This window comes from Scyliorhinus torazame, chromosome 17, assembly GCF_047496885.1.
Source record: "Scyliorhinus torazame isolate Kashiwa2021f chromosome 17, sScyTor2.1, whole genome shotgun sequence".
Classification (NCBI taxonomy): Eukaryota; Metazoa; Chordata; class Chondrichthyes; order Carcharhiniformes; family Scyliorhinidae; genus Scyliorhinus; species Scyliorhinus torazame.
The window spans coordinates 159,537,325-159,562,846 of NC_092723.1; the positions used below are offsets into that span (position 1 = coordinate 159,537,325).

Here is a 25,522-nt window from a genome sequence, read left to right on the forward strand (position 1 = left end):
CCCAAAAGAGGAAAAACTTAACTTTGCAACCGGACATCGTCTAAATGGACAAACTAAGCAGTCCCATTAAGGATGGTAATAAATCAAATGCAAGAATAGAGACCTGTATATTCCATTATTAGAATTGTTCCGTATCCCAGGAGCTAGAAACCCTTTTCTGGCTTTTAGCCAATTTTCTGCTGATGTTACACAAATTATGTTTCACCAGGAAATCCAGTTGTGGAATGTGATACTAAATTAATTCCATTACCTTTATCAACAACCCTCTCCACATCTTCCCAATTTCCACCATATCTGCACCCCATCTACGGAAGCTCCTCTGTGCGCTCCATACTGCACACAACTGGCATCCCACCTCATCAAAGCCTTTTCCAAATGCAGTCAGATTGTATCATTGGACCATTATTCAGCCTCATGCTAAGATTGTGTTAAACTAAATCTTCATTCCAGACAAGAAAGGACAGAAATGGTACAAACCTGAAGAACTTGAGACTTGTTTTATTTCTATCTGATGTACAGTCAACTTGTAATCTCATGAATAAAATTTGGTCGACATATGTCATAAGGACAGGGTATCAATTTGGCTCATTTTAGCAGCTGTCTCCCCTTTGAAACATTTTGACAAAGGCATATCTATAAACGCAATTACAACTAGAGATGGATTTGGAAGCAGACATTTTACAGGGCTATGGTGGAGGAGGGGTGTGGGACTAATTGGAACAGCAAAGAGCTGACACAAACACAATGATTCTAGAAAGTGATTAAATCAAACATGTAACAAACATTGGTAACAGTTGGGTTGAAATTCAACAACCGATACTGTGCTTGAACAGGTTCAGAGGAGTTTGTTTCCAACTTGTGAAAACGCAAACCTTTGAGCAACAAGCTGATTTAAATGCATCATTAATTTCTTTCAGCCGTCCCATTACTCTGATTCAACATCATCCGTTTCAGTGAAATAATTTTCAGTAGATTGGAAACGGTCTTTTTTAGTTCATGACTTCTGTTTGTTTTCAATTTCCCAACAATCATAAACCAGTTTTGCAGTCACCGTGTCTTCAATGGCCATTCCTGGGAAAAATGAACAAAACAAAGGGCTTGAGCAAACAAAGCTTCAGACAAACAACAAACAGTGTCACATCCATTCTAAAAGTTTATAGAAGTTTGTTTTGGAGAAGCTCTGCTCTTTCCCACTGAGGAGTTGAAGTGGTGGTGGGGAGGGTTGTCCACTGACTGAGAAAAAGCAGTAAGGACCTGGTTCAATTTCCACTCCCACAGTCAGTGCTGACTCCACTGGCCTCAGTGTCTGCTGGATGTAGCCAAATGTCACTCCAAATCGCCAGTGAATCCTGCTGCAAATACATGGGAGGCCGGGTGAGGACAGAGCATAGAACATAGAACATTACAGCGCAGTACAGGCCCTTCGGCCCTCGATGCTGCGCCGACCCGTGAAACCACTCTAAAGCCCATCTACACTATTCCCTTATCGTCCATATGTCTATCCAATGACCATTTGAATACCCTTAGTGTTGGCGAGTCCACTACTGTTGCAGGCAGGTTATTCCACACCCTTACTACTCTCTGAATAAAGAACCTACCTCTGACATCTGTCTTATATCTACCTCCCGTCAATTTAAAGCTCTGTCCCCTCATGCTAGACATCACCATCCGAGGAAAAAGGCTTTCACTGTCCACCCTATCCAATTTTCTGATCATCTTGTATGCCTCAATTAAGTCACCTCTTAACCTTCTTCTCTCTAACGAAAACAGCCTCAGGTCCCTCAGCCTTTCCTCATAAGATCTTCCCTCCATACCAGGCAACATTCTGGAAATCTCCTCTGCACCCTTTCCAATGCTTCCACATCCTTCCTATAATGCGGCGACCAGAATTGCACGCAATACTCTAAATGCGGCCGCACCAGAGTTTTGTACAGCTGCAACATGACCTCATGGCTCTGAAACTCAATCCCTCTACCAATAAAAGCTAACACACCGTACGCCTTCTTAACAACCCTCTCAACCCGAGTGGCAACTTTCAGGGATCTATGTACATGGACACCGAGATCTCTCTGCTCATCCACACTGCCAAGAATCTTACCATTAGCCCAGTACTCTTGTCTTCCTGTTATTCCTTCCAAAATGAATCACCTCACACTTTTCTGCATTAAACTCCATTTGCCACCTCTCAGCCCAGTGCTGCAGCTTATCTATGTCCCTCTGTAACTTGTAACATCCTTCCGCACTGTCCACAACTCCACCGACTTTAGTGTCATCTGCAAATTTACTCACCCATCCTTCTACGCCCTCCTCCAGGTAATTTATAAAAATGACAAACAGCAGTGGCCCCAAAACAGATCCTTGTGGTACACCACTAGTAACTGGACTCCAGTCTGAACACTTCCCATCAACCACCACCCGTTGTCTTCTTCCAGCTAGCCAATTTCTGATCCAAACTGCTAAATCTCCCTGAATCCCATGCTTCCGTATTTTCTGCAGTAGCCTACCGTGGGAAACCTTATAAAACGCTTTACTGAAATCCATATACACCACATTAACTGCTTCACCCTCATTCACCTGTTTGGTCACCTTCTCAAAAAACTCAATAAGGTTTGCGAGGCCCGACCTACCCTTCACAAAACCGTGTTGGCTATCTCTATTCAAATTATTCCTTTCCAGATGATTATACACCCCATCTCTTATAAACCTTTCCAAGATTTTTCCCACAACAGAAGTAAGGCTCGCTGGTCTATAGTTACCGGGGTTGTCTCTACTCCCCTTCTTGAACAAGGGGACAACATTTGCTATCCTCCAGTCTTCTGGCACTATTCCTGGTGACAAAGATGACTTAAAGATCAAAGCCAAAGGCTCAGCAATCTCCTCCCTAGCTTCCCAGAGAATCCTAGGATAAATCCCATCTGGCCCAGGGGACTTATTTATTTTCACCCTTTCCAGAATTGTTAACACCTCCTCCTTATGAACCTCAAGCCCTTCTAGTCTAGTCGCCTGAATCACAGTATTCTCCTCGACAACATTGTCTTTTTCCTGTGTGAATACTGACGAAAAATATTCATTTAGCACCTCTCCTATCTCCTCGGACTCAAAGTACAACTTCCCACTACTGTCCTTGACTGGCCCTACTCTTACCCTAGTCATTCTTTTATTCCTGACATATCTATAGAAAGCTTTAGGGTTATCCTTGATCCTACCCGCCAAAGACTTCTCATGTCCCCTCCTGGCTCTTCTTAGCTCTCTCTTTAGGTCCTTCCTAACTAACTTGTAACTCTCGAGCGCCCTTACTGAACCTTCATGTCTCATCTTTACATAAGCCTCCTTCTTCCTCTTGACAAGTGTTTCGACTGCCTTAGTAAACCACAGTTCCCTTGCTCGACCACTTCCTCCCTGCCTGACAGGTACATACAGGTTAACTATCACAAAGTGCTCACCTACCTCCAAATTTAACACCTGTCCTGGTTCATTACCCAGTACCAAATCCAATACGGCCTCGCCTTTCGTTGGCCTATCTACATACTGTGTCAGGAAACCCTCCTGCACACATTGGACAAAAACGGACCCATCTAAAGTACTCGAACTATAGCGTTTCCAGTCAATATTTGGAAAGTTAAAGTCCCCCATAACAACTACCCTGGTGCTTTCGCTCCTATCCAGAATCATCTTTGCAATCCTGTCCTCTACATCTCTGGAACTTTTCAGAGGCCTATAGAAAACCCATAACAGGGTGACCTCTCCTTTCCGGTTTCTAACCTCAGCCCATACTACCTCAATCGACGAGTCCTCATCAAACGTCCTTTCTGCCACTGTAATACTGTCCTTGACTAACAATGCCACCCCTCCCCCTCTTTTACCACCTTCCCTGAGCTTACTGAAATGTCTAAACCCCGGCACCTGCAACAAGTATTCCTGTCCCTGCTCTATCCATGTCTCCGAAATGGTCACAACATCGAAGTCCCAGGTACCAACCCATGCCGCAAGTTCACCCACCTTATTCTGGATGCTCCTGGCATTGAAGAAGACACACTTTAAACCACCTTCCTGCCTGCCAGTACACTCCTGCAACTTTAAAACCTTACTCATGACCTCACTACTCTCAATCTCCTGTATACTGGAGCTACAATTCAGGTTCCCAAGCCCCTGCTGAACTAGTTTAAACCCTCCCGAAGAGCATTAGCAAATTTCCCCCCCAGGATATTGGTACCCTCTGGTCCAGGTGTAGACCATCCCGTTTGTAGAGGTCCCACCGACCCCAGAATGAGCCCCAATTATCCAGAAATCTGAAACCCTCCCTCCTGCACCATCCCTGTAGCCACTCGTTCAACTCCTCTCTTTCCCTATTCCTCGTCTCGCTATCAAGTGGCACGGTGACAACCCAGAGATAATAACTCTGTTTGTCCTAGATCTAAGTTTCCACCCTAGCTCCCTGAATTCCTGCCTTACATCCCTATCCCTTTTCCTACCTATGTCGTTGGTACCTATGTGGGCCACGACTTGGGGCTGCTCCTCCTCCCCTTAAGGATCCCGAAAACACGATCCGAGACATCACGCACCCTGGCACCTGGGAGGCAACACACCAACCGCGAGTCTCTCTCGTTCCCACAGAATCTCCTATCTATCCCCCTAACTATGGAGTCTCCAATGACTAATGCTCTACTCCTCTCCCCCCTTCCCTTCTGAGCAACAGGGACAGACTCTGTGCCAGAGACCTGCACCCCATGGCTTACCCCTGGTAAGTCCCCCCCCCCCAACAGTATCCAAAGCGATATACTTGTTACCTAGGGGAACGACTACAGGGGATCCCTGTACTGACTGCTTCCTCCCAGCCCCTCTCACCGTCACCCATCTATCTTTATTCTTCAGAGTAACTACATCCCTGAAGCTTCTATCTATGACCACCTCTGCCTCCCGAATGATCCGAAGTTCATCCAGCTCCAGTTCCCTAACGTGGTTTCTGAGGAGCAGACTTGAAGTGATGCTGCAGCAGTTCAATGACCTGCTGATGCTCATGCACACAAAAAAAATCATAACTTGGAGGGCAAATGCTGCTGTAATATGGCACTCCAAAAAGCAGTTAAAGTGGAAATAAAACAGGAGCTATACTGCACTCTCCAGATCAATGCAAGACTGGAGTTATACTGTAGTCTCTAAATCACTGCAATGCATGAAGCAAACTTTTCAGCATAAACTGACCCTTAAAATGCATGGTTAAGCACGGTGGCGCAGTGGTTAGCATTGCTGTCTCACAGCGCCAAGGTCCCAGGTTTGATCCCATTTCTGGGTCACTGTCTGTGTGGAGTTTGCACATTCTCCCCGTGTCTGCGTGGGTTTTACCCCCACAACCCAAAGATGTGCAGGGTAGATGGATTGGCCACGCTAAATTATCCCTTAATTGGAAAAAAATGAATTGGATACTCTAAATTTATTTATTTTTAAAAATAAAATAAAATGCATCGTTAAAGTGGACTCCGTACTGTCGTGGTGTGACTCTGTGAATTATTCATCCTACAATTCAAAGCTGATTCTACGATTCAATAAAATATGTCCAAAGGTTATAGTTTGTTCACTAAATTAGCGATTATGTTGAACCTTGCATAACAACGGAGCAGCAGTGAAAGACGTGCTTTGGGGACGGCACGTGGCGCAGTAGTTAGCACTGGGACTATGGCACTGAGGACCCGGGTTTGAATCCAGGCCCTCAGTCACTGTCCGTGTGGAGTTTGCACATTCTCCCCGTGTCTGCGTGGGTTTCACCCCCACAACCCAAAGATGTGCAGGTTAGGTGGATTGGCCGCACTAAATTGCCCCTTAATTGGAAAAAAAAAATTGAGTACTCTAAAATTATCAAAAGAAAGAAAGACGTGCTTTGTCTTGTCATCAGCTCCTTTAATAATAACTTGTTTGTTCTCACCCAATGATTTGAAAACTGTGGTCTTCTCACACAGAGCAGGTTTAGTCCCTTTCACCACTTCTCCCAGCTCTGCAAAGATCTCAGCCTGAGATAAATTGAAAAGAGGCTTTGAGAAACAGTTGCACTCCTTGTTCCATGAACATCAATCAACAAATACTTTACAATTAGAGATTGTTCATGATTTTAATTGAAAGGACAGTTAAATCCAAACAAATGGCAAATAAAGAGTGGGTCAATGGTGTACAATTAGGATTTCACTTCAGTTGGTATGTATTGGTTGGTATATATTAATAGGTTTTCCCTTTTATATCCTCCTGCACTAATTTTTCTGCCTTGACAATTTTGTCTGCTTATCCCCTTCTGGTTTCTTGCTCAAGTGTCACTCTTCAACTGTGAGCCTCAACAATTGGTGTGTATCACCGTCTATTCTCACTGACTGGCAACAAGAGGGAGGAAAGGGGAAAGGAGAGCAAGAGGTCACTAATTAGTGACCATGAGCAGGAATATGACTGCTTTTCGCTTCTCCAATCCAGAGGCACTACTAGTGCCGCCCACGAACAGGGCAAGACAACAGGAGTGTGATAACCTCCTGGTCTTTGTGATTCATAAACTCACCGAAGCATCAGGGAGCGCCTATAATCATTTCCACAGAATACGATGGGTGATTTAACTCACAGGATGTATCAGAAGCAGTATCAGAAACTATGGGCGAGAACCATCAGCCGCAGTGTACCCGAAAAGATGCCGGGAGACCCCTCAGGATTTATCTGGCTCGCCACACCTCACGAGATCTAACGTGATCTCACGAGGTCTAACGTGATCTCATGAGACATTGTGATGTGATTCCCACCCATGTGGGCAGGATCTACATATTAGAATGAAACAGCTAGTGTCACTCTAATATGCATTCCTGAGATCTAACCAAGGTGTGGGATCTAACCCCCTCAACTTGAAGTCCTTGGGCGAGCTCTGTTCAGTGCTGCACTCGTAGGGATCTCCCGGTGATCCGAAGCCCCCAGGTGCTTGCCCTCTGGTCAGAGTGGCACCCAGGCACCACCAGCCTAGCACTGGCACTGCCAAGGTGCACAGGTGGTGGTGCCAAGCTGGCATTTTTTGCACGACAAGGATCGGGCCCAGGGGTGTCCCGCGCAGCTGCGAGGTAGGCCAGGGACCCCCTTATAGGTGAGTTGATGCTTGGCATGTTCGGTCGGGCGGTCGGGCGGGCGGGCGGGCGGGGGGGGGTGTCGAGAGATTGGGGCACCATTTTTAAATCTGCACTGAGGAGTTCAAGCGAGTCAAGCTCCTCAGTGAAGAAAAGGGACTAAGTGCTGCCTTGTCATTGTAGAATCTACAGAGGGCAGCACGGTGGTGCAGTGGGTTAGCCTTGTTGCCTCACGGCGCTGAGGTCCCAGGTTCGATCCCCGCTCTGGGTTACTGTACGTGTGGAGTTTGTACATTCTCCCTGTGTTTGCGTGGGTTTCGCCCCCACAACCCAAAGATGTGCAGACTAGGTGGATTGGCCACGCTAAATTGCCCCTTAATTGGAAAAAATGAATTTTTTCCAATAAATCGTAGAATCTACAGCGCAGAAGGAAGCCATTCGGCCCATCATGTCTGCACCGGCCCTTGGAAAGAGCACCCTGCTTAAGCCCACACCTCCACCCTATTCCCATAACTCCACCTAATCTTTTTCTTGGACACAAAGGGCAATGTATCATGGCCAATCCACCTAACCTGCGCATCTTTGGATTGCGGGGGGGGGAGAGAGAGAGAGAGAGAGAGAGAAACCAGAGCAAACCCATGCAGACACGGGGAGAACATGCTTGAATGAATGAAAATCGCTTATTGTCACAAGTAGGCTTCAAACCTACAGACAAATCTACAAACCAAAAGCACAGACAGTGACCCAAGCCAGTAATCGAATCTGGGACCCTGGAGCTGCGAAGCAACTGTGCTAACCACTGTGCTAACATGCTGTCTTGGCTGTGCATTCCCTGCTATGGCCTCTGATCTACCCTAATCACGCTATGGGGCTCTGTTCCCATTTGGGTAGATCGCGCCCTATATTTATAGTAGAAAATTGATTTGCACACTGGGCTAAATCGCTGGCTTTTAAAGCAGACCAAGGCAGGCCAGCAGCACGGTTCAATTCCTGTACCAGCCTCCCCGAACAGGCGCTGGAATGTGGCAACTAGGGGCTTTTCACAGTAACTTCATTTAAAGCCTACTTGTGACAATAAGCGATTTTCATTCATTCATTTCATACAGGGCGAAGCAAGGAAGAGGTTGGATTCCGGCTGACTTCGGCTGATGATCCCCAGAGAGCCGAAAGGGCAAGGGTGGAAACAATGAACTTTGTCGTTTTGTGCAATCTTCACAGCAGCAAGAGGATGAAGAATTAGTGATGGGCTAGACAATAACATCAAACACCAAGTAAATTACAGAACCAAAATGAAATGTATTACCTCCGAGAGGATGACATCTCCCGACTCCTTCATAGCTCCCGCTCTGCTATCCACATACAGAACAGCATTTTTCATCAGCTCGTCATCCAGCTCCCGCCAGTTTGGTCGACAAGCTCCAACAGCTAAAAGATTCAATAACATGCCACAAATACCTGTTAGAAAACTGAACTAGGGAAACTTGAACACTTAACCAGCTGTTTTAGGAGATTATCACTTTGCTGGAGACCATCCGAAGGAAGTAGGTTCAAGTTCCACTCCATAGACCTAGGCGCATAGTTCAGGCTGAAACTCACAGTGCGTCACTGAGGGAGTGATGGACTGTTGCAGTGCCAAGCGACCACTGTATTGTCGGAGGAGCAGTATTGAGGGAGTGCTGCACCGTCGGAGCGGAAGGACTGAGGGAGTGATGGACTGTTGCAGTGACAAGCGACCACTGTATTGTCGGAGGATCAGGGTTGAGGGAGTGCTGCACTGTCAGAGGGGCCATTAAACAGAATCTCGAAACAGAACCTGATTCAGGAAGAAAAGCACATTGTGTCCCGTCCCCCCCGTCCCCCAAGCAAACATTTTTCCCTCGGCCAGACTAACTTGCCACTTTTCATTTACTCTTCTGTGGCGATCTTACTATGTGTGAGTTTTGCTTCTGTGTTTATCTACACAAGAAGAACAACCACATTTTTAAAAATACTTCATTGGATACAAAGCAGGTTGAAATATCCTCAGGATATGAGGGAAGGCTGAAAAAAGTGGGGAAAGAACCTAAATCAACAAAAGGAGGAGCTGATTACTGGATGCTGAGATTGAATCTGGCAGGATTTTGGACACTCAAAACCCTGGGATTGAACCAATCATGCTTTCCTGGTGCTGTTTCATGCTTTTGAAAGCCCAAAGCCCCTTCATTCCCCGATTACTGGAATGTTTCCTCAAGTTATGATTTTGAAAACATTCCCCAAACATTTTGTTTAAATTCTCAACATACGGACTCCAAAAGGAGACACTAAAGTAAATATTTTCCAGCAGCCCTTCGCCTCTCAAGCTCCATTAGGTGGTTACATACCATTAACATGAGCTCCCGGCTTTACCCATTCTCCAAATAGGATGGGCTCCGTCGCCAAGGTGACTGTTATCAACACATCAGCATCGAGAACAGCTTCTTTTACCGATGCACAAATCTGCACTGGTCCCTTAACCATTTCAGCAAACTTCTGAACCCGCTGTCGAGTTCGACTCCACACTTTCACCTACAATGACCAACAAAGCAGGAGTTAATTCAGTTGAAAACATAGCAGATAAATAACCACTGTAAATATTCCCACTGGAGCAAAGAAGCCAAGAGGAGATTTAACCAACCTCATTAAAATTACAGTGGGAATGGGCAGCACGGTGGCGCAGTGAGTTAGCACTGTGGCCTCACGGCGCCGAGGTCCCAGGTTCGATCCCGGCTGTGGGTCAGTGTCTGTGTGGAGTTTGCACATTCTCCCCGTGTTTGCATAGGTTCGCTCCCACAACCCAAAAGATGTGCAGGGTAGGTGGATTGGCCACGCTAAATTACCCCTTAATTAGAAAAATAAATGAATTGGGTACTCTAAATATATAGGAAAAAAAAATGTGACAAGTCCCATGATTGTCCAACTCCTTTGTAGAATAGTAGAGGCCTATCTGCATTAAAGGGTTTAAGATAAAGGGAATTGAATTGTGTGCGTTAATTAATCAAAATTCACATGTGACGCTGATTAGCAGAGTAAAAATGGAACATCTGAGACTGATTGTTGCAGCTGGTGAAGGGTTTGAAAGCACAAGAAAGCCAATTCAAGTGCATGAAGTTAGGATAAGGACCAGCCATGATGTCACCAAATGGCAGACCATGCTCAAGGCGCTGAACAGCCTCCTCCTGTTCCTTTGTTAAAGTTACTTCTTTTGCCACAGACACATACACACAAGCACAAGTATGTACACGAAAGACGGAAAGAAGAATTTGTAAAAAACACCTGCTTGAATGGAAACATCTGGGTGAAGAGTTCATAGTGAGTCACAGCCATAGGCCCGGCTCCCAAAATACATAACACATCCAGGTCCTTCTGCTTCAGATACTGAATCAAAATGGAGAAAACTCAGATTTAGACAAAGAATCTGAATTGAACAAAACAGCTTTGGGGTTCCTCTCTCTTGAGCTAGGAGGATGTATGGTACGTGACAACCATTGGGACTGGCATTATAAACTGGGGTGTTCCGCCCCCCCCCCCCCCCCCCCCCCCTCCCCCAGGCCATCATTGCAGACTCCGCACAGACAGTGACCCAAGCCGGGAATCAAACCTGGGACCCCAGAGCTGTGAAACAACTGTGCTAGCCACTGTGCTACCGTGAGGTCTAGGATCAACGATGGACCCAGGTCACAGCTGAGTGAGGGCAGGTTGAGCTTTCAGGGAGGGGGTAGTTGTCTAGCAGCGAGGGAGGGGTTTGGTAGAAAGGGCAAGGGGGCAGCTCACAGTGGATCACTCCCGCGCGGGTTTCCTCCGGGTGCTCCGGTTTCCTCCCACTGTCCAAAGATGTGCAGGTTAGGTGGATTGGCTATGCTAAATTGCCCTTAGTGTCCAAAAAAGGTTAGGTGGGGTTACGGGGATAAGGTAGAGGTGTGGGGATAGGGTGGTGGTATGGGGTTAGATAGGGTGCTCTTTCCAAGGGCCGATGCAGACTCGATGGGCCGAATGGCCACCTTCTGCACTGTAAATTCTATGATTCTACAATTTTATGATAGGTCGATTAATAATAATATAATAATCACTTATTGTCACAAGTAGTCAATGAAGTTACTGTGAGAAACCCCTGGTTGCCACATTCTGGCGCCTGTTTGGGGAGGCCGGTACAAGAATTGAAGCCGCGCTGCTACTGCACTTGTTCTGCATTACAAGCCAGCTGTTTAGCCCACTGTGCTAAACCAGCCCCTTACCAGGATAAGTGGCAACATCGTGCTGCTAGACTCTGATCGGGGGGGGGGGGGGGGGGGGGGGGGGGGATTTCTGTACCCGGGGTCCTGAATTCTCGGAAAGTCCCAACTGCCTGATGGGCACTCAATTCATGTGGACCTGTCCAATGGAGGCGACACGGGACTCCCATCAGTTCTCCGACCAGCAGGCAAGACAACCCTTCCCAACATTATGTTCCGCCTAATGCATGGGCCAGGTTGAAAATGGGATTGAATGAGATGCCCTCATAGACAAACAGCCTGCCAGCATTCATTGAGCTCAAGCATGAATGGCCATTCAGGTGATTTTTATATCTAGAGGACTAGAATACAAGGGGGTGGAAGTTATACTTCGGTTGACGGTTTCCAGTTTTTGTTTTAAATTTAGAGTACCCAATTCTTTTTTTTTTCCAATTAAGGGGCAATTTAGCGTGGCCAATCCACCTACCCTGCACATCTTTGGGTTGTGGGGGTGAGACCCACGCAGACACAGGGAGAATGTGCAAACTTCACACACAGACAGTGACCCGGGGCTGGGATCGAACCATGGTCCTCAGTGCCATGAGGCAGCAGTGCTAACCACTGCACCACCATGCCACCCTGATATTTTGCAGTTATTAAAGGTGGACGTAGGGGAGATGGAGATAAACTAGTTCTGCTTGTTATGGATTCTGGGACTGGGGAACATTGCCTAAAAATTTGAACCAGACCTTTCAAGAGTAAAATTAGGAAACACTTCTACGTGCAAAGAATGACAGAAGTTTGAAACTCCTCCACAATAAATCGTAGATTGTTAAATATTTGTTAACCAAAGGTATTAAACAATAGGAGGAAAAGCTGGGTAAATGGAGTTATATCACAGATCAGTTGTGACCTCACTGAATGTCAGAATCAGCTGGAGGGGCTAAATGGGCTCCTCCTGTTCCTACGCGAGTTATTAAAAGTTGAATGGTGCGTTGCCCATGGATTTTGAGCCCAGCACACAGTAGGACACAGGAAAGGAGAACAGAAAATAAGCTATTCACACTGGAAGAAGAACCCCTTCCCAAGTTATGCACTTTGGTAGGAAGAATAAAGGAGCTGAATATTATTTAAATGGAGAAAGGATGCAGAAAGCTGCAGCACAGAGGGTTTGGGGCTCCTCGTGCATAAATCACAAAAAGCTAGCATGCAAGTTCCGCAGGTAATTGGGAAGGTAAATGGAGTGTTGGTCTTTATTTCAAAGAGAATGGAGTATAAAAATAGGAAAGTCCTGCTAAAATTATACAAGGCACTAGTTAGACCACACCTGAAATACTGTGAACAGCTTTGGTCCCTTTATCTAAGGAAAAATATACTGGCATTGGCGGCAGTCCAGAGAAGGTTCACTAAGCTGATCCCAAGAATGGAGGGATTTTCTTATGAGGAGAGGTTGGGCCTGTACTCAATGGAGTTTAGATGAATGAGAGGGTACCTTATTGAGACATATAAAATTCTGCGTGGTTTGATGTTTTTTTCCCCTTGTGGGAGAGTCTAGGGCCAGAGGGCATAATTTCAGAGTAAGGTGTCAGCATTTAAGACGAGGAGGAATTTCTTCTCTCAGAGGGTCGTGAATCTGTAGAATTTATTATCGCAGAGAGCTGTAGAGACTGGGTCGTGAAGTATGTTCAAGGCTGAAGGGCAACACGGTGGTGCAGTGGATAGCACTGCTGTCTCGTGGCACAGTGGTCCCAGGTTCGATCCTGGCCGTGTGGAGTTTGCACATTCTCCCTGTGTTTGCCTGTGTTTCGCCCCCACAACCCAAAGATGTGCAAGTTAAGTGGATTGGCCACGCAAAATTGCCCCTTAATTACAAAAAAGAATTGCGTACTCTAAATTTTTTTTTAAAGGCTGAGATGAACAGATTTAAAAAATAAATAAACTTAAAGTCCCAATTCAGTTTTTCCAATTAAGGGGCAATTTAGCATGGCTAATGCACCTACCCTACACATCTTTGGGTTGTGGGGGTGAAACCCACGGAAATACGGGGAGAATGTGCAAACTCCACACGGACAGTGACCCGGGGCCGGGATCGAACCTGGGACCTCGGCGCAGTGAGGCAGCAGTGCTAGCCACTGCGCCACCATGCTATCAGTAAGGGAAGTAATGGTTGTGGGGATAAGCGAGAAAGTAGAGATGAGAAGAAGCAGACATTCTGGCCTTTGCCTCCGTGGTAGCCCGGAGACAGATACTATTGGCTTGGAGGGACTCAAAGCTCCCGAATTCAGAGACCTGGCTCACTGACATGGCTAGCTTTCTCTGTCTGGAGAAATCAAGTTTGCCCTGAGAGGGTCAATGTCAGGGTTCGTCCGGAGGTGGCAGCCGTTCGTCGACGTCTTTGGAGAAAATTAACTGTCAGCAAAGAAGAGGGGAGGGGTTAGCTTAGATTAGCGTGTAAGAAATGTGGGACCTGTGAGGGCGGAAGACAGCCTTTGCACTATGTTTATATTTGTATGTACACTGTTTCTTCTGTCATTGTTACTTCAGCCAGAGAGTGGTGGGTCTGTGGAATTCATTGCCACAGAGGGCGGTGGAGGCCGGGACGTTGAGTGTCTTTAAGACAGATGTTGATAAATTCTTGATTTCTCGAGGAATTAAGGGCTATGGAGAGAGAGCAGGTAAATGGAGTTGAAATCAGTCATGATTGAATGGCGGAGTGGACTCGATGGGCCGAATGGCCTTACTTCCACTCCTATGTCTTATGGTTACAAAATCACAAACACCTCAATAAAATGTTTTATAAAAAAGACAGTAGAGTTGAGGCTTATCATATCTGTTCAGTCATGATCTCATTGACTGACGTGGTGGGCCGAATGGCCTACTTCTGCTCCTACGCCTTATGGGTCTTATGTGGCAATTCTGCCTCCACATTGACAATTTTTCATTACCTTAGTTGCTATGGCAGAAACTGCAGCCGTTCTCTTCTCAGTGATCACTGTTCCATCCATCACCTTCAGAAACAACAGGGAAAAATTAATCACCCTTCAACAGATGACGTGCAGCACCCCCTCTCTCCCCTGCCAGCCATCGATACTCCAGTTATCAACCCACAATTTTCCTTGCTTCAAATCTCATTAACCCAAATCCTTCCTGTCTGGCACAAATCAATTGCTGCACCCAAGGACATTGTAGCTCAGCTTGTTTGGACTCATCTTCATGACTGTACCAAACATGCAAAATCTCCACTCTCCTATTCCCAATATTGAAGATATTGTCCGCTACCTTAGGACAGAACATAGAACATAGAACAATACAGCGCAGTACAGGCCCTTCGGCCCACGATGTTGCACCGAAACAAAAGCCATCCAACCTACACTATGCCATTATCATCCATATGTTTATCCAATAAACTTTTAAATGCCCTCAATGTTGGCGAGTTCACCACTGTAGCAGGTAGGGCATTCCACGGCCTCACTACTCTTTGCGTAAAGAACCTACCTCTGACCTCTGTCCTATATCTATTACCCCTCAGTTTAAAGTTATGTCCCCTCGTGCCAGCCATAGCCATCCGCGGGAGAAGGCTCTCACTGTCCACCCTATCCAACCCCCTGATCATTTTGTATGCCTCTATTAAGTCTCCTCTTAACCTTCTTCTCTCCAACGAAAACAACCTCAAGTCCATCAGCCTTTCCTCATAAGATTTTCCCTCCATACCAGGCAACATCCTGGTAAATCTCCTCTGCACCCGCTCCAAAGCCTCCACGTCCTTCCTATAATGCGGTGACCAGAACTGTACGCAATACTCCAAATGCGGCCGTACCAGAGTTCTGTACAGCTGCAACATGACCTCCCGACTCCGGAACTCAATCCCTCTACCAATAAAGGCCAACACTCCATAGGCCTTCTTCACAACCCTATCAACCTGGGTGGCAACTTTCAGGGATCTATGTACATGGACACCTAGATCCCTCTGCTCATCCACACTTTCAAGAACTTTACCATTAGCCAAATATTCCGCATTCCTGTTATTCCTTCCAAAGTGAATCACCTCACACTTCTCTACATTAAACTCCATTTGCCACCTCTCAGCCCAGCTCTGCAGCTTATCTATATCCCTCTGTAATCTGCTACATCCTTCCACACTATCGACAACACCACCGACTTTAGTATCGTCTGCAAATTTACTCACCCACCCTTCTGCGCCTTCCTCTAGGTCATTGATAAAAATGACAAACAGCAACGGCCCCAGAACAGATCCTTGTGGTACTCCACTTGTGACTGTACTCCATTCTGAACATTTCCCATCAACCACCACCCTCTGTCTTCTTTCAGCTAGCCAATTTCTGATCCACATCTCTAAATCACCCTCAATCCCCAGCCTCCGTATTTTTTGCAATAGCCTACCGTGGGGAACCTTATCAAACGCTTTGCTGAAATCCATATACACCACATCAACTGCTCTACCCTCGTCTACCTGTTCAGTCACCTTCTCAAAGAACTCAATAAGGTTTGTGAGGCATGACCTACCCTTCACAAAGCCATGCTGACTATCCCTGATCATATTATTCCTATCTAGATGATTATAAATCTTGTCTCTTATAATCCCCTCCAAGACTTTACCCACTACAGACGTGAGGCTCACCGGCCTATAGTTGCCGGGGTTGTCTCTGCTCCCCTTTTTGAACAAAGGGACCACATTTGCTGTCCTCCAGTCCTCTGGCACTATTCCTGTAGCCAATGATGACATAAAAATCAAAGCCAAAGGTCCAGCAATCTCTTCCCTGGCCTCCCATAGAATCCTAGGATAAATCCCATCAGGTCCCGGGGACTTATCTATTTTCAGCCTGTCCAGAATTGCCAACACCTCTTCCCTACGTACCTCAATGCCATCTATTCTATTAGCCTGGGGCTCAGCATTCTCCTCCACAACATTATCTTTTTCCTGAGTGAATACTGACGAAAAATATTCATTTAGTATCTCGCCTATCTCTTCAGACTCCACACACAATTTCCCATCCCTGTCCTTGACTGGTCCTACTCTTTCCCTAGTCATTCACTTATTCCTGACATACCTATAGAAAGCTTTTGGGTTTTCCTTGATCCTTCCTGCCAAATACTTCTCATGTCCCCTCCTTGCTCGTCTTAGCTCTCTCTTTAGATCCTTCCTCGCTACCTTGTAACTATCCATCGCCCCAACCGAAACTTCACACTTCATCTTCACATAGGCCTCCTTCTTCCTCTTAACAAGAGATTCCACTTCCTTGGTAAACCACGGTTCCCTCGCTCGACGCCTTCCTCCCTGTCTGACCGGTACATACTTATCAAGAACACGCAGTAGCTGATCCTTGAACAAGCCCCACTTATCCAGTGTGCCCAACACTTGCAGCCTACTTCTCCACCTTATCCCCCCCAAGTCACGTCTAATGGCATCATAATTGCCCTTCCCCCAGCTATAACTCTTGCCCTGCGGTGTATACTTATCCCTTTCCATCATTAACGTAAACGTCACCGAATTGTGGTCACTGTCCCCAAAGTGCTCTCCTACCTCCAAATCCAACACCTGGCCTGGTTCATTACCCAAAACCAAATCCAACGTGGCCTCGCCTCTTGTTGGCCTGTCAACATATTGTTTCAGGAAACCCTCCTGCACACACTGTACAAAAAACGACCCATCTATTGTACTCGAACTATATCTTTTCCAGTCAGTATTTGGAAAGTTAAAATCTCCCATAATAACTACCCTGTTACTTTCGCTCATATCCAGAATCATCTTCGCCATCCTTTCCTCTACATCCCTAGAACTATTAGGAGGCCTATAAAAAACTCCCAACAGGGTGACCTCTCCTTTCCTGTTTCTAACTTCAGCCCATACTACCTCGGCAGAAGAGTCCCCATCTAGCATCCTCTCCGCCACCGTAATACTGCTCTTGACTAGCAGCGCCACACCTCCCCCTCTTTTGCCTCCTTCTCTGAGCTTACTAAAACACCTAAACCCCGGAACCTGCAACATCCATTCCTGTCCCTGCTCTATCCATGTCTCCGAAATGGCCACAACATCGAAGTCCCAGGTACCAACCCACGCTGCCAGTTCCCCTACCTTGTTTCGTATACTCCTGGCATTGAAGTAGACACACTTCAAACCACCTACCTGAACACTGGCCCCCTCCTGCGATGTCAAATCTGTGCTCCTGACCTCTATACTCTCATTCTCCCTTACCCTAAAACTACAATCCAGGTTCCCATGCCCCTGCTGCATTAGTTTAAACCCCCCCAAAGAGCACTAACAAATCTCCCCCCCAGGATATTTGTGCCCCTCAGGTTCAGATGTAGACCATCCTGTCTGTAGAGGTCCCACCTTCCCCAGAAAGAGCCCCAGTTATCCAAAAATCTGAATCCCTCCCGCCTGCACCATCCCTGTAGCCACGTGTTTAAATGCTCTCTCTCCTTATTCCTCATCTCACTATCACGTGGCACGGGCAACAACCCAGAGATAACAACTCTGTTTGTTCTAGTTCTGAGCTTCCATCCTAGCTCCCTGAAAGCCTGCCTGACATCCTTGTCCCCTTTCCTACCTATGTCGTTGGTGCCAATGTGGACCACGACTTGGGGCTGCTCCCCCTCCCCCCTAAGGACCCGGAAAACACGATCCGAGACATCACGTACCCTTGCACCTGGGAGGCAACATACCAAACGTGAGTCTCTCACGCTCCCACAAAATCTCCTATCTGTGCCCCTGACTATAGAGTCCCCAATTACTAATGCTCTGCTCCTCTCCCCCCTTCCCTTCTGAGCAACAGGGACAGACTCCGTGCCAGAGGCCCGTACCCCATGGCTTACCCCTGGTAAGTCGTCCCCCCCACAAGTATCCAAAGCGGTATACTTGTTTCTCAGGGGTACGACCGCAGGGGATCCCTGCACTGACTGTTTTTTCCCAGTCCCTCTTACAGTTACCCACCTATCTCCAATCTTTGGTGTAACTAATTCCCTGAAGCTGCTATCTATGACCCCTTCTGCCTCCCGAATGATCCGAAGTTCTTCCAACTCCAGCTCCAGTTCCCTAACTCGGTCTTGGAGGAGCTGGAGATGGCAGCACTTCCTGCAGGTAAAATCAGCAGGGACACTAACTGCATCCCTCACCTCAAACATCCTGCAGGAGGAACATTGCACTCCCTTCCCTGCCATTCCTCTAACTTTCTACCAAGATCTGGCTAAAAAATAATAATATAATAAAATATGGTACTTACCTCAGACCAATGGGTTTTATTATTAGGTTAGAGGAGGAGGGCGGGTGGGAGACACTACACGTGTAGTGTCTCGGGTTTCCTCTCCACCAGAATTTATTGGGGAGGGTCTTCCCAGACGTCTGCGGGTCGACTTCCTGTTCCCGCCTAAAAAACTAATTTAAAATTAAAAAAAATAAAAATTCTCAGCTCCTGCTGAAATTGACTAACCAGCCAGCTGTTCTCACGCCGCCGAAATCGACTGGCCTGCCCCTGCAAAGACAAGTGCTTTTAAAGGTTGACTTACCTCCCAGCAACCTCCTTCCGCAATGCTCCCGCTGAAACTGACTCACCACTCACCAGCTGTTCTCACGCCGCCGAAATCGACTGGCCTGCCCCTGCAAAGACAAGTGCTTTTAAAGGTTGACTTACCTCCCAGCAACCTCCTTCCGCAATGCTCCCGCTGAAACTGACTCACCACTCACCAGCTGTTCTCCCGCCGCCGAAATCGACTGGCCTGCCCCTGCAAAGACAAGTGCTTTTAAAGGTTGACTTACCTCCCAGCAACCTCCTTCCGCAATGCTCCCGCTGAAACTGACTCACCACTCACCAGCTGTCCTCACGCCGCCGAAATCGACTGGCCTGCCCCTGCAAAGACAAGTGCTTTTAAAGGTTGACTTACCTCCCAGCAACCTCCTTCCGCAATGCTCCCGCTGAAACTGACTCACCAATCACCAGGTGTTCTCACACCGCCGAAATCGAAATCGAAAATGGAGGTTGCATTGTACCACAGTTTACTGTCAATGATTGAACTGTTTAAGTTTTATATATAAACCAGAGTGCGTGTTGTTTCTGTATCTGTACAATGTGAAGATGTGGGAGAATCCCCAGGCTGATTAACAGTCTGACAAGCCAATGTCAACACTTTATAGCCATAACCTTCCTTATACCTCCCAATGAGGGAGTTAATTCTATACCGTGGGGGGGGATTATAGACTTCCACAGCTCAGGACATCTTTTTTGGAGTGGGGGGAGCCCACATAAACCCATAACTGTCAGACAGGGACTGAAGATACAGGAATGGAGTATACACAACTGGAGGTACAGGAATCGAGCATACACACCAGATGTTTCTCTCTTTATTCTTTCATGGGAAGTGGGCATCACTGGCAAGGCCAGTATATATTCCCCATCTCTGATTGATTCTTAACTAACCGAGCAAAGTTAAGAATCAACCACATTGCTGTGGGTCTGGAGAAACATGCAGGCCAGACCTGATGACAGATTTCCTTCCCTAAAAGAACAGTAGTGAACCAGACGGGTTTTTATGACAATGAATGTTGGTTTCATGATCATCATTACTGAGAGTAGCTTTATATTCCAAGTTTATTAATTGAATTTAAATTCCACCAGCTGCCGTGATCATTAACCAGGCCTCTGGATTACTAGTCCAGTGACATTACCATGGTGCTGCCATCTCCCCATACGTACTGCCTTTAAGATGCCATTGCTTGGGTCAAACAGCAGCACTGTTGTACGATGGGTCACGGTGGATGCTGGATACAAGCTGACGAATTTTGTGACCAACGCATCATCCTCTGCACTGTACGCTGGCATTACTCCTAAAAGTCTGAGACATGTTTAACTGTCAGTTCAGCTGAAAAAGCGGTAACAAGGTGAATATTTACATGAAGCAGAAAAGATTTAACAAGTTTCCCCAATTACAAAAAGCAAAACGGAGACAAATAGTGTGTGTTAAACACCTGTGTAACTCCAGAGTGATGAAAATGTGACCAAGGGATTTTCCAGCACTGAGGCGAGGGGGGAGGGGAGGAAAGAATTGGGATACAAGAGTGAGATCAAGGGTAAGGGTAGTGACACTGTCACACATTCCTGCATGTATAAAATAACAAACACTGCACAATAACAGTTAACAAGGCACAAGTCAGGAGTGTTACCGAGTACCCTCCACCTGCCTGGATGAGTGCAACTCCATCAATGCTCAAGAAACACGAAACCATCTAGGGCAAAGCAGCCCGTTTGATTGGCACCCCTTCCACCACCTTTTTAAAAACATTTTAGAGTATCCAATTCATTTTTTCCACTTAAGGGCCAATTTAGCGAGGCCAATCCACCTACCCTGCACATCTTTTGGGTTGTGGGGGTGAAACCCATCCTGAACTGGAAATATATCGCCGCTCCCTCACTGTCAGAGTCAAAAGCCTGGAACTTTCCCCCTAACAACACTGTGGATGTACCTACACCATATAGACAGTTGATAACAATATAGCTCAAAGGAGCGGCACGTGGTGCAGTGGTTAGCACTGGGACTACAGCGCTGAGGACCCGGGTTCGAATCTGGCCCTGGGTCACTGTCCGTGTGGAGTTTGCACATTCTCCCCATGTCTGTGCAGGTTTCGCTCCCACAAGGGAGCTAGGATGGAAGCTCAGAACTAGAACAAACAGAGTTGTTATCTCTGGGTTGTTGCCCGTGCCACGTGATAGTGAGATGAGGAATAGGGAGAGAGAGCAATTAAACACGTGGCTACAGGATGGTGCAGGCGGGAGGAATTCAGATTTCTGGATAACTGGGGCTCTTTCTGGGGAAGGTGGAACCTCTACAGACAGGATGGTCTACATCTGAACCTGCGGGGCACAAATATCCTGGGGGGGAGATTTGTTAGTGCTCTTTGGGGGGGGGGTTTAAACTAATGCAGCAGGGGCATGGGAACCTGGATTGTAGTTTTAGGGTAAGGGAGAACGAGAGTATAGAGGTCAGGATCTCAGATTTGACGTCGGAGGAGGGGGCCAGTGTTCAGGTAGGTGGTTTGAAGTGTGTCTACTTCAATGCCAGGAGTATACGAAATAAGGTAGGGGAACTGGCAGCATGGGTTGGTACCTGGGACTTCGATGTTGTGGCCATTTCGGAGACATGGATAGAGCAGGGACAGGAATGGATGTTGCAGGTTCCGGGGTTTAGGTGTTTTAGTAAGCTCAGAGAAGGAGGCAAAAGAGGGGGAGGTGTGGCGCTGCTAGTCAAGAGCAGTATTACGGTGGCGGAGAGGATGCTAGATGGGGACTCATCTTCCGAGGTAGTATGGGCTGAGGTTAGAAACATGAAAGGAGAGGTCACACTGTTGGGAGTCTTCTATAGGCCTCCAAATAGTTCTAGGGATGTAGAGGAAAGGATGGCGAGGATGATCCTGGATAAGAGCGAAAGTAACAGGGTAGGTATTATGGGAGACTTTAACTTTCCAAATATTGACTGGAAAAGATATAGTTTGAGTACATTAGATGGGTCGTTTTTTGTACAGTGTGTGCAGGAGGGTTTCCTGACACAGTTTGTTGACAGGCCAACAAGAGGCGAGGCCACATTGGATTTGGTTTTGGGTAATGAACCAGGCCAGGTGTTGGATTTGGAGGTAGGTGAGCACTTTGGGGACAGTGACCACAATTCGGTGACGTTTACGTTAAGGATGGAAAGGGATAAGTATACACTTAAGAGTATACTTATACAGCAAGAGTTATAGCTGGGGGAAGGGAAATTATGATGCCATTAGACATGACTTGGGGGGGATAAGGTGGAGAAGTAGGCTGCAAGTGTTGGACACACTGGATAAGTGGAGCTTGTTCAAGGATCAGCTACTGCGTGTTCTTGATAAGTATGTACCGGTCAGGCAGGGAGGAAGGTGCCGAGCGAGGGAACCGTGGTTTACCAAAGAAGTGGAATCTCTTGTTAAGAGGAAGAAGGAGGCCTATGTGAAGATGAGGTGTGAAGTTTCAGTTGGGGCGATGGATAGTTACAAGGTAGCGAGGAAAGATCTAAAGAGAGAGCTAAGACGAGCAAGGAGGGGACATGAGAAGTATTTGGCAGGAAGGATCAAGGAAAACCCAAAAGCTTTCTATGGGTATGTCAGGAATAAGCGAATGACTAGGGAAAGAGTAGGACCAGTCAAGGACAGGGATGGGAAGTTGTGTGTAGAGTCTGAAGAGATAGGCGAGATACTAAATGAATATTTTTCGTCAGTATTCACTCAGGAAAAAGATAATGTTGTGGAGGAGAATGCTGAGCTCCAGGTAAATAGATTAGATGGCATTGAGGTACGTAGGGAAGAGGTGTTGGCAATTCTGGACAGGCTGAAAATAGATAAGTCCCCGGGACCTGATGGGATTTATCCTAGGATTCTCTGGGAGGCCAGGGAAGAGATTGCTGGACCATTGGCTTTGATTTTTATGTCATCATTGGCTACAGGAATAGTGCCAGAGGACTGGAGGATAGCAAATGTGGTCCCTTTGTTCAAAAAGGGGAGCAGAGACAACCCCGGCAACTATAGACCGGTGAGCCTCACGTCTGTAGTGGGTAAAGTCTTGGAGGGGATTATAAGAGACAAGATTTATAATCATCTAGATAGGAATAATATGATCAGGGATAGTCAGCATGGCTTTGTGAAGGGTAGGTCATGCCTCACAAACCTTATCGAGTTCTTTGAGAAGGTGACTGAACAGGTAGACGAGGGTAGAGCAGTTGATGTGGTGTATATGGATTTCAGCAAAGCGTTTGATAAGGTTCCCCACGGTAGGCTATTGCAGAAAATACGGAGGCTGGGGATTGAGGGTGATTTAGAGATGTGGATCAGAAATTGGCTAGCTGAAAGAAGACAGAGGGTGGTGGTTGATGGGAAATGTTCAGAATGGAGTTCAGTCACAAGTGGAGTACCACAAGGATCTGTTCTGGGGCCGTTGCTGTTTGTCATTTTTATCAATGACCTAGAGGAAGGCGCAGAAGGGTGGGTGAGTAAATTTGCAGACGATATTAAAGTCGGTGGTGTTGTCGATAGTGTGGAAGGAAGTAGCAGGTTACAGAGGGATATAGATAAGCTGCAGAGCTGGGCTGAGAGGTGGCAAATGGAGTTTAATGTAGAGAAGTGTGAGGTGATTCACTTTGGAAGGAATAACAGGAATGTGGAATATTTGGCTAATGGAAAAGTTCTTGAAAGTGTGGATGAGCAGAGGGATCTAGGTGTCCATGTACATAGATCCCTGAAAGTTGCCACCCAGGTTGATAGGGTGGTGAAGAAGGCCTATGGAGTGTTGGCCTTTATTGGTAGAGGGATTGAGTTCCGGAGTCAGGAGGTCATGTTGCAGCTGTACAGAACTCTGGTACGGCCGCATTTGGAGTATTGCGTACAGTTCTGGTCACCGCATTATAGGAAGGACGTGGAGGCTTTGGAGCGGGTGCAGAGGAGATTTACCAGGATGTTGCCTGGTATGGAGGGAAAATCTTACGAGGAAAGGCTGATGGACTTGAGGTTGTTTTCATTGGAGAGAAGAAGGTTAAGAGGAGACTTAATAGAGGCATACAAAATGATTAGGGGGTTGGATAGGGTGGACAGTGAGAGCCTTCTCCCGCGGATGGAAATGGCTGGCACGAGGGGACATAACTTTAAACTGAGGGGTAATAGATATAGGACAGAGGTCAGAGGTAGGTTCTTTACGCAAAGAATAGTGAGGCCGTGGAATGCCCTACCTGCTACAGTAGTGAACTCGCCAACATTGAGGGCATTTAAAAGTTTATTGGATAAACATATGGATGATAATGGTATAGTGTCGGTTAGATGGCTTTTGTTTCGGTGCAACATCGTGGGCCGAAGGGCCTGTACTGCGCTGTATTGTTCTATGTTCTATGTTCTATAAACCAAAGATGTGCAGGGTAGGTGTATTGGCCATGATAAATTGGCCCTTAATTGGAAAAGAAAAATAATTGAGTACTCTAAATTTATATTTAAAAAAAACAGCTCACCACCACTTTCTCAAGGTCGATTGGTTCTGGGCAATAAATGCCTTGTCTAGCCAGCAATGCTCTTGTCCTATGAATGCATAGAAAAACTATGCAGCATGGTAGCATTGTGGTTAGTACAATTGCTTCACGGTCCCAGGTTCGATTCCCAGCTTGGGTCACTGTCTGTGCGGAGTCTGCAGATTCTCCCCGTGTGTGTGTGTGGGTTTCCTCCGGGTGCTCCGGTTTCCTCCCACAGTCCAAAGAGGAAGGAACAGCGCTCCGAAAGCTAGTGACATCGAAACAAACCTGTTGGACTTTAACCTGGTGTTGTAAGACTTCGTACTGTGCTCACCCCAGTCCAACGCCGGCATCTCCACATCATGTCCAAAGATGTGCAGGTTAGGTGAACTGGGCATGCTAAATTGCCCTTAGTATTGGGTGAGGTTACTGGGTTATGGGGATAGGGTGGAGGTGTGTGGACCTTGGTGCAGACTCGATGGGCCGAATGGCCCCCTTCTGCACTGTAAATTCTATGAACCTGCAGCACTGGCTGCTGGAGCTGGGCCACTGTCCCAGCTTTCAGCAGTTGTGACCTTACCCTGGGATACGGACAGATTGAGAATGCGTGGATGGAAACACACTGAACCTCTGAACAAACTTGGTTCGGTTTGTCCAGGGCGGGACGATGGATGTTGCTCGTCCTCGGTGCCGGTCCCCGGTTTAAAGCTCTCACCCTTTGTGCTTGGGCACGAGCACGATGCTCCGCACCGGCTGCTCCACCCCGCCGCCGCCTTCACTGGAGAAGTTGGCCAGAGCTCTCTCCAGCACCGGCAGCAGCTCGGAATACTGCAGCAGGCGGGAGATGTCCCCGGAGCCGATGGACAGCAGCTTCTCCGCCATTTCCACACAATATTCTGGGCGCAGTCACGGGGTTTGGAAATTCTCCAGTTTACCTCAGCAGCCTTGACTTGTGGTTGGAGACGCATGTTGAACTACCGGATTAAATATTAACGTTTTGATTTTCGCTCCAATAGGCCATTGAGACAGCCTGGCGACATTTCTTCTAGAAAAAGCTTGACAAACTATTAATTAAACAAAACAATTTAAAGAGACACTGCATTTGTGCAAAGAAAAGCTGATGTAAAGTGGAAGAATTTGGCGATAAATAAGAGGGAAAAAATGTATTTATTCATGGGATGTGGTGTTACTGCCACCTAG

The 25,522-nt window shown here is 46.9% G+C and overlaps 1 protein-coding gene across 2 annotated transcripts; it reads right to left on the reverse strand.

Moving 5' to 3' along the window:
* Positions 1 to 483: 483 nt before the first annotated feature.
* On the reverse strand, positions 484 to 25,245 carry crym (crystallin, mu). 2 transcript variants are annotated; one of them, XM_072481466.1, is made up of 8 exons: positions 25,038 to 25,244; positions 20,017 to 20,155; positions 14,254 to 14,316; positions 10,374 to 10,475; positions 9,443 to 9,626; positions 8,386 to 8,507; positions 5,921 to 6,005; positions 484 to 1,071 (listed from the first exon to the last, which is right to left on the reverse strand). In XM_072481466.1, exons 1-8 carry the CDS (start codon positions 25,202 to 25,204, stop codon positions 995 to 997), a joined length of 939 nt encoding a protein of 312 aa, XP_072337567.1. In that variant the 5' UTR covers positions 25,205 to 25,244; the 3' UTR covers positions 484 to 994. The 2 variants fall into 2 exon arrangements, with proteins under 2 accessions (XP_072337567.1, XP_072337569.1); XM_072481468.1 differs by lacking the exon at positions 10,374 to 10,475 and having other exon boundaries at positions 25,038 to 25,245.
* Positions 25,246 to 25,522: the final 277 nt, after the last annotated feature.